The sequence below is a fragment of the Neofelis nebulosa genome, chromosome 11, assembly GCF_028018385.1.
Source record: "Neofelis nebulosa isolate mNeoNeb1 chromosome 11, mNeoNeb1.pri, whole genome shotgun sequence".
In the NCBI taxonomy this organism is placed as follows: Eukaryota; Metazoa; Chordata; class Mammalia; order Carnivora; family Felidae; genus Neofelis; species Neofelis nebulosa.
Window position 1 is genome coordinate 71,533,742 of NC_080792.1, and position 9,705 is coordinate 71,543,446.

The window sequence follows — 9,705 nt, forward strand, 5'->3', positions numbered from 1 at the left end:
GACGCGGGGGCTCGGACTCACGGACCGCGAGATCGTGACCTGAGCTGAAGTCGGCCGCTTAACCGACTGAGCCACCCAGGCGCCCCAATTAATTAATTAATTAATTAAAATAAAATTATAATGACTACTTTTATTATTTGGCAACAAAGTCATATCTTTTCGCATCAGAGTAAACAATACTCCTTCAGCAGAGTTTCAAGCACCTATTTTGTGCAAGAGAATGTTCAGCCCTGGAAGAAATGCATAAACAGATGCTTCTTGTCTATTTGGGGTTATACCAATAATCAAAACAATAATAAAAGTTCCCATTTGCTGGGGAGACTGGTTGGCTCAGTCAGTAGAGCATGTGACTCTTGATCTTGGGGTCATGAGTTTGAGCCCCATATTAGGTTCAGAGATTAGTTTTAAAAAATCAGTAAAAAAAAAAAAAAAAAAGTTCCTATTTGCTCCATAGTTACTATGTGTAATATTTTGCATGAATCCATCAAATTACACCCAATTCAGCTCATTTCACAGATGAAGAAACAAGCTCCCAGAATATAAGTCAAGAGCCATGATTCAAACCCAAGTCTACCTCAGCCTGTGCTCTTAGGGAGGCTGAACCCACCAGATTAAGTACCAGCCAAGAAGATAAAACAATTTGTACACCAGGGGCCATTTACCAGGGCCCACATCATGCCAAACAGAAGCAGGACTTGACCCAAGTCCCTATTTCCAAGGCCTGCACATACAGCTTCACTGGGCATAGGGAGGGATCACTCTCAGGTAAGAAGGTTTCAGGGAAGAGGGGGAGTGGAGTCCAGACAGGCAGAGAGAAGCTGTATCATGTGTCCCCAAGCCCCATCCCCTGGTTGAATGACTCTCTAGGAAATCTCACAGGACTTGGTATATCGTCCTTACTCATGGCTACGATGTATTACAATGAAAGGATCAAAAGCCAACTCAACAAAGGGAAAAGGCACATGGGATGAAGTCCAATGGCAACCAGGCACAGGCTTTTAGGGGTCCTCTCCCAGGAAGTCCCACAGGGCACGCTCATTCCGCCAGCAACAAGCTATGACAACCTCTGTGAAAATGTCATCTGCAAGGGAAGCTCATTAGAGACTCAGGACCCGGACTGTTTCTTGAGCACTGGTCATATGAGCACTGATTGCCTAGCATGTGCCAGAATTCTAGACTCCCAGAAGGAAAAACAGGTAGTCAGCATAAACTACATTGTTTCTACAATTTAGGTACAGTGGGCCAGTCTTATCAATCCTGGGAATAACTACACTCTCCCCAAATCCAAATTCCCAGCCAAGGGCCAACCTTGTCAGCAGGACTTTCCAAGGATACGCAATCTCAGGACTGCTATGTTAACTTTTTTTCTGCGCAAAAGCCAAGGGCATTCGCATCAGAGCAGAGGGAATTCTATGACAAATAATCCAAAAGCAGAGAGGAAGGCGCCTCCATTGCTGAAGGGCTTTTTCCCATCTCTGTGGCTGCCACCAAGCAAAGAGAAGGATGCTGCTCTGAGTCAAGATAGCAGTCAGGCCTCCTAGGGTGTTCAATAGCAGGTGACAGAGCCTGTGCCTGACTTGCAGGTAAAACTTTACTTTGACAAAGAATTCTTCTGGTTCTGTCACTTGTTATGTCACATGTAGAATGTATCAGAGGTGGCCAGATAAAAAAAAATACAACACACCATCTTGTCCTTTCTCGGGGTCACAGTCAGGAGGCAGAAGAATCATCAGAAATGAATCATCAGGGGCTCCTGGGTGGCTCAGTCGGTTAATGTCCAACTTCGGCTCAGATCATGATCTCACAGTTCATGAGTTCAAGCCCCGCGTCAGGCTCTGTGCTAACAGCTCAGAGCGTGGAGCCTGCTTCAGATTCTGTGTGTCTCTCTCTCTGCCCCTCCCCCGCTCATACTCTGTCTCTGTCTCAAAAATAAAATAAACATTAAAAAAAGTTGTAGGGGGGCGCCTGGGTGGCTCAGTGGGTTAAGCGGCCGACTTCAGCTCAGGTCATGATCTCGCAGTCCGTGGGTTCGAGCCCCGCGTCGGGCTCTGTGCTGACAGCTCAGAGCCCGGAGCCTGTTTCGGATTCTGTGTCTCCCTCTCTCTGACCCTCCCCCGTTCATGCTCTGTCTCTCTCTGTCTCAAAAATAAATAAACTTTAAAAAAATAAATAAATAAATAAATAAAAAAAAATAAAAAAAGTTGTAGGGGCACCAAGATGGCTCAGTTGGTTAAGCATCCAACTCTTAGTTTCAGCTCAGGTCGTGATCTCACGGCTTCGTGGGTTGGAGCCCGGCATCGGGCTCTGTGCTGGCAGCATGGAGCCTGCTTGGGATTCTCTCTCTCTTCTCTCTCCCTCTCTCTTTCTCTGACCCTTCCCCACTCATGCTGTCTCTGTCTCTCTCTCAAAATAAATAAACTAAAAAAAAAAAAAAAAAACAAATTATAGAGCACATCACCGTGTTATACAGGTAAAACATCTCTGGGTAAAACTTCATTAATAAAGTTTTGGGTTTTTTAAAACACATGCGAGGACTGTGAAACCAAGTTTAATGAGTAGCTAAGAATTTGTACAGTAGCCCTTCCATTGTTCTTGGAACAATGTGGAAACAAGGAAAGTATTTCATTTCTCAGACTAATTGCCCATTTATTCTGCCCTGGTAATGGGCACCGAAGAAACCAAGGAATTTCGTGGGTATTCTCATTGACATTAACTCCAAAGAGCCGTGTGAGAATCCCTAATTTCAAGCCTACTCTTGCCAGAATCCCTTCTACAAGGTGTTCCAAGAGTTTAGAGTGGGAGCGCTTGTCATTGGCTGCAATCTACAGTAACTCCCCTTCTGGCTCCAAAAACACCACAAACACTTCCTATACTGGAAAGGTCTGTTTGCATGCAAAAGATGGCAGTTGTTATTCGAGAAAAGGACACATGTATGCAAAAATTTGGAGGTGAGAGGGAGGAACAGAGAAATTCAATGGAAAACAGGAAAATCCAAACTGCTGGCTGCAGACATCAGGTAGGGAGTGGGAAGAGATGAAGCTGGGAGGTAGGCAGGGGAGGGATCCTGAAGGACTAGGAGTCTGGTAAGGAAGCTAGACCTTCACCCGAGAGTAATAGGGAGTCATGGAAGGGTTTAAGGCAGGGGAGGAACACATCAGGATTGCATAGTGGACAAATATCTCTGCCTGTGCTATGGCTAACAGGCTGGAGGAGCTAGAGTAGAGCAGGAAGACTGGCTAGGCGGTTCCAGCAAGGTTCATGGAGCCTGCAGGGTCATAGTGGTACCAATATCCCACTTTCTGCAAAGTCCTACTTGCTTATGGGAGGAAGCTGCCACCCATTGGGACTGTGCTTACCAAGCAAGTGATATTATCTGTCTTGCCCCTTCTCTTCTGCCCCAGGCTCTCTTGTTGATGTTGACCTGAGAAGCCACGTGTAGATGCCTCATCACCACGATCAGTGCTCACCATGACCATGCCAATGTCAAGATGACCCAGTTAGTCAACTAATAATAAACAAGGAAAAAAGTGGACAGGAGACCTGGACTAAAGGAGACTCGAGAGACAAGGAAACCTAATGCAGTGTTGAATCATGATGCCATCTATAAAAAGACATTTAGAGACACTTGGGAAAATGTGATTACAGATTAGGTGATTTTATTTTTTATATATATTTTAAAAATTCATGTATTTATTTTGAAAGAAAGAGTGAGAGCAGGGGAGGGGCAGAGAGAGAGGGAGAAAGAGAGAATCTCAAGCAGGCTCCACACTGTCATCACAGAGTCCAATGTGGGGCTTGAACTCACCAACTCCGAGATCATGACCTGAACCAAAATCAAGAGTTGGACACTTAACCAACTGAGCCACCCATGTGCCATGGGTGTTTTTAAAGAATTATTACTTTTGTTATGTGTGATAATAGCATTTGGTTACTTTTCTCTCTTTTTTAAGCATTTGTTAGAGATAAACACTAAAACATTCACAGATAAAATATGACTCTGGGATTTGATTTAAAATAATCATGAAAAACTCCCATGACCTAATACAGTATTTCCTATTTACATATCATATCCCCTTATTATCCTCATATGAACTTTTTTATTTTTTAACTTTAGAGAGAGAGCGTACACAAGTCAGGAAGAGTGGCAGAGGGGGAGAGAGACAATCCCAAGCAGGAGAGCCTGACACAGGGCTCAATCCCTGACCCTGGGACCATGACCCAAGCTGAAATCAAGAGTCAGACGCTTAACTGACTGAGCCACCCAGGCACTCCTGTACACATTTTTTTCATACCTGTAGTCAAAATATATCAATACTTTTATGATCTGAACATTTATGAACAAATGCTGCTTTTGAGAAGGCGCCCTTTGGTGGCTGGGTGGCTCAGTTGGTTAAGTGTCTCTTTGTTTCAGCTCAGGTCATGATCTTATGGTTTGTGAGTTCAAGCCCCACGTCAGGCTCTATGCTGACAGCACAGAGCCTGCTTAGGATTGTCTCTCTTCTTCTCTCTCTGCCCCTCCCCTGCTCACACACACACACTCTCTCTCAAAATAAATAAATAAACTTTAAAAATAAGATAAAGTAAAAAGTTCCAGTTATTTTACCTCCAAAAGATGCGTTTATTCAGGAATAAAAGAAAATTGCAATTTGGGTGAAAAAAGCTGCAGCAAAACCATAGGCAAGTCCAGGGAACAAAAAGTCCCTTTTTAAGGAGAAAAGGGACATGTCGTGGAGGCTGTTACAAACTAGAAGTCCATTGGAGTAAACTGGGAGTTCGAAGTATGGTGGCTTTTCATTGGCTGAGCTGTTGCCTGATAAGGAAAGCATCTCTTCCTGGGCTGGAATAGTAGAGTAGTATCCACCTGCAAGATCAAGTCTGGCTTTTCCTGTTGGGTTTGCAATTGACTACAAGTAGTAGGGCATGAGAGCTCCCCCTGCCAAACCCCCCCGACTTCATTTTTTGGTGTGGTTTCCCATTACTGATTTTTCACACGACCCATTTCCTAGTTCATAGATGGCCATCTTTTTGCTGTGTCCTCACCTAATGTGAGGGGCAAGGGAGTTTCTTTCATAAGAGTATTAATCCCATTCATGAAGTCTCCACCCTCATGACCTAATCACCTCCCAGAAGCCCCAACTTCTAATGCCACTACATTAGGGGTTCATATTTCAACATATGAATTTGGTGGTGGGGGGGTAGGGGTGGAGGGAATAACACAAACATTCAGTCCATTGCACTTGTCATATTGAACGTATTTATTTCAAAAACATTTATCTGGGGTACCTGGCTGGCTTGGTGGGTGAATCATGCAACTCTTAATCTCAAGGTTGTGAGTCTGAGCCCCACACTGGGTAGAGACTACTTAAAAATGAAAAAAAAAAACCTTGGGGCAACTTGGTGGCTAGTTGGTTAAGTGTCCGGCTTTGGCTCAAGCCATGATCTCACAGTTCATGAGTTTGAGCCCTGCATCAGGCTCTGTGTGGACAGCTCAGAGCCTGGAGCCTGCTTTGGATTCTGTGCCTCCCTCTCTCTCTGCCCCTCCCCTGCTCGTGTTCTGTCTCTGTCTCAAAAATAAATAAACATTAAAAAATTTTTTAAATTAAATAACATTTAAAAAATCTTAAGTAAAAACCAAAACCATGTATCCTTTGTCTGACTACAAAGTAACACATATTCCTTGGAAAAAATAAAAGCTTAAAATTTACACCCACAAAGTGCAAGTTCTGATAACCCCACCCCTCATGGGTCATTGCCATCAAGTTTGGTTTGGTATCTTTTCTTCCAGAAGGGATGAAGCTTAATACTTTTGTATTAATATCCTGTGAAGGTTGTTTCTTGCTAAGTTCTATTAACTACTGTGATTAATTATGTAGACAAATTACTTATCCTCTCTAAGCTTTAGTTTTATCACCTTTATATAGAATCATACGTGTACCTGTGGCCCTGTTATGAGAGTAAAATGAGAAAATGTGGAGTTTTTGTGTGTGTGTTATTCACTAGCACACAGATATGTGTGTGCACATGTTACTGAATGATCTGTCATAGCCACTGACTCAGGAAATGAACAGGTGAGCTCTGGCGAGCTGCTCAGACAACTGCTCTGTCCCGGGAAATCCCAAGGGGGCTGGACAAATCAAAAGCATAGCTGCTGCTTGGGTTTGCCAACACTGTTGCTAAACAAACTCTGATAAACTCATTGCAAGGAAAGCTGATCACTCAAAAGTCAAGGATCTGGAAAAGAGAGAGAAATTTATTTTGGCAGAGGTAGAAGACTCAAGCCTTAACACCTGACCTTTCCAATTGCAAGATGGATACCTAGAGTTTTGTAGAAAGAGGTTCAGGGGGTACCTGTAAGAAAACAAGCAGAGAGCACGTGATCGTGGGTGGGATTTGGAGTGTTCAGCCTACCAAGGGCAGGGAAAGGGATGTGTGGGGTGTGGAGGTCTTCTAGGCATTCCATTGCTATCAGGGTTTTACTGGTCTCGTAAATGGAATGTTCTGGTAATTGTGAATGCCTCAAGAAAGGGCAATAAGAAATAACTGGAGTCTATAAATGAGCAAGACAGCTTCTGTGTACACATGCACGCAAATAAGAAAAAAGACTAGAGGTGGGCCTGGGTGAATCAGTGGAGAGTCAGACTCTTGATTTTGGCTCAGGTCATGATCCCAGAGTCTTGGGATCAAGCCCCACGCTGGGCTCTGCACTGAGTGTGAAGTCTGCTTGGGATTCTCTGTCCTTTCTCTCTCTCTCTTTCTCTCTCTCCCTCTGCCCCTCTCCCTACTTGCACGATCTCTCTCTCTCTAAAATAAAATTTAAAAACAACAAAATTAAAAAAGAAAAAGACTCGGAGGATATTCATATAATGGAGCTCCCTGTGGGATGGTACTAAGGCTTTTTATTTTTACTTTTTGGCTCTCTATATTTTTATCACCACCTCCACTCATTTTCTACTAGAGTCTGTGTTAGTTTTATAACCAGAAAATACTGGTTTTGTTCTTAAAGACGACAGATAAGATGAGTCACCAGGAGAAGAGTCAGGAGGGTATTGTCTAAATGTCTGTATGTCTGACCCAGCAACTGCATGAGAGATTGACTGGAAGTCACTTCAAAGAGGCAGGCCTGGATTGTCACTGAAAAGAAGAGATGCTCTCAGCAGCCACCATCAAATTCTGTACCCGCTCTTCCCAGTCTACTGTAGGAGACGATGCACAATAATCCTCAGTCTTTTGCTTCTAGGGCCTGAAGTCCCAAGGAGTCTGTGTCTCACAGAGACACAGGGCTTTCTGCCAGGGAATTCAAACAGATGGAGCAAAGCCTATCATGTTACGTCAGTGTCTAAGGTTGACGTGGGGTTGAACTCCTTCACTTATACATAAGGAAACTGGGAACCGTAACTTGCCTCAATGTTCTTATCTGTAAAATGGGGAGTAATAAAAGCATCTAACTCATGGCGTTATTGTGAAGAATACTTGACCTAATATTCGACCTGCAAATTGGAAGAACCTAATAAATTATTAATTCTAGTACATTGCCTGATAAGGGATATACAACTTAGTATAGAAGTGTGAACTAAAGAATGAATTTGGATGGGCTTTCAAGAAATACAATTAGGTGGGGGCGCCTGGGTGGCTCAGTCAAACGGCCGACTTCAGCTCAGGTCACCATCTCGCGGTCCGTGAGTTCGAGCCCCGCGTCGGGCTCTGGGCTGATGGCTCGGAGCCTGGAGCCTGCTTCCGATTCTGTGTCTCCCTCTCTCTCTGCCCCTCCCCCGTTCATGCTCTGTCTCTGTCTCAAAAATAAATAAAACGTTAAAAAAAAAATACAATTAGGTGGACAGTGGTTTTACAATGATATTTAGAGTATGACAATTGTAGAGGTCAATGCCACAAAACAAGCCACTTTTGCGTGAATGTTATTTTAAGTTAAAATAGAGCGTCTGGGTGGCTCAGTCGGTTAAGTGTCCGACATGGGCTCGGGTCATGATCTCCCGGTCTGTGAGTTCCAGCCCCACGTCGGGCTCTGTGCTGACAGCTCAGAGCCTGGAGCCCACTTCTGATTCTGTGTCTCCCTCTCTCTCTGGCCCTCCCCGCTCATGCTCTGTCTCTCTCTGTGAAAAATAAACATTAAAAAAAATTTAAAAAATTTAAAAAAGAGCGAAACCCAACAGATTTAAGAAAAGCTCTTTACCACCCCCTAAACTGCTTGCTTTACCAGGAAGAGAGCCATTAACAGAGATTCTTCTTTACCAAGAAACTTACATACATAATAAGGGAACCTTTGTTTTCCAGAAACATCTCCCTACACCTTTTTGCTAATGGTCTCCCTCTCACTTTGTATCCTTTTTGTTTCGTTTTGTTTGTTTATTTTTATTTTATTTTATTAAATTTTTAAAAATGTTTATTTATTTTTGAGAGAGACAGATTGCACATGAGTGGGGGAGGTACAGAGAGAGAGAGACGCACACAGAATCTGAAGCAGACTCCAGGCTCTGAGCTGTCAGCTCAGACACTCAGGCTCAAACCTAGGAATCACAAATTCATGACCTGAGACAAGTCAGACACTTAACTGACTGAGCCACCCAGGTGCCCCTATTTTTTTTTTTTATTTTTGAGGGGGGGAGTGTTGGAGGGGCAGAGGGGGGGCGGATAGAGGATCTGAAGCAGGCTGTGTGCTGACAGCAGAGAGCCTGATGTGGGGCTCGAACTCAGGCACTGGAAGCTTATGACATGAGCTGAAGTTAGCCACTTAACTGTCTGATCCACTGAGGAGACCCCCCCCTCTTTGTGTCCTTGACCCCCACCCCTCTCTTTACCTCATATAAGCCCCTTTTGTTGCCTATGTTTGGAATTTCTTATCTATGCAGATTCCCCCTATGCACAAAATTAAGTTTGATATTCTCTTGTTAATCTGTCCCATGTCAATTTGATTCAGTCCACCTAGAGGGACTTGAAGGGCAGGAGAAAATTCTTCCTCCCCAACACTCCCTTTTCATAAATATATATTTATATTTACATGTGTATATAATATCATCTGAAAGGGTATTTTTTCAGGGGAAGAATGAGGTGGCCATTTGCAGAAATGACCCAGGAGACTATCTTTTATATCCAATTGAGGTAAGTAGGGTGTTACCTTATGGAGGCAAAACTGGATTCTAAATGCCACTAAGAAAACTTAAACCTAATCTAGGATATTACATTAGGCAAAAGAGGTTCATTCTTTTCTTTTTTTTTTTTTCCTTAGACTATAATGAGGGCAAGGGAAATGGAGAAAGATGAAGAGAATTTGGAAGCATTTCACAAATAAATAAAGCCCATAGGAATTTCTAAGTGATTAAGTATGGGGGTGAACAAGAAGGAGGCATCAGTGATGACGCTTAGGTTTTGGGTTAGAAACAGAAAAGCATCTTCTGACAGCTGTAACTGGCTTGGTACTATCTATCACATAGACTTTGGTGTCTTCCTTTTAAATTTTTTTTTAGTGTTTATTTTTGAGAGAGAGAGACAGAGCATGAATGCGGGAGGAGCAGAGAGGGAGAGACACAGAATCTGAAGCAGCCTCCAGGCTCTGAGCTGTCAGCACAGAGCCCAATGCCGGGTTGGAACTCACGAACCCCGAGATCATGATCTGAGCCAAAGTCGGACGCTCAACTGACTGAGCCACCCAGGGGCCCCAGTATCTTCCTTTTAAACAACTTCACAGGACAT

The 9,705-nt window shown here is 43.5% G+C and overlaps 1 protein-coding gene across 2 annotated transcripts in view; it reads left to right on the forward strand.

Moving 5' to 3' along the window:
• HSCB (HscB mitochondrial iron-sulfur cluster cochaperone) overlaps positions 1-9,077 on the forward strand; it is a 28,873-nt gene extending 19,796 nt beyond the window's left edge. The window contains exon 6 of one of the 2 annotated variants that reach the window (XM_058693152.1): positions 9,052-9,077. In XM_058693152.1, the coding sequence (XP_058549135.1) occupies positions 9,052-9,062 (11 nt within the window). In that variant the 3' untranslated portion in view covers positions 9,063-9,077. Of the gene's footprint in view, positions 1-3,401; positions 5,975-9,051 lie in introns of those variants that run through there. The other variant, XM_058693151.1, reaches the window with a different exon arrangement.
• The last annotated feature ends 628 nt before the right edge of the window (positions 9,078-9,705 follow it).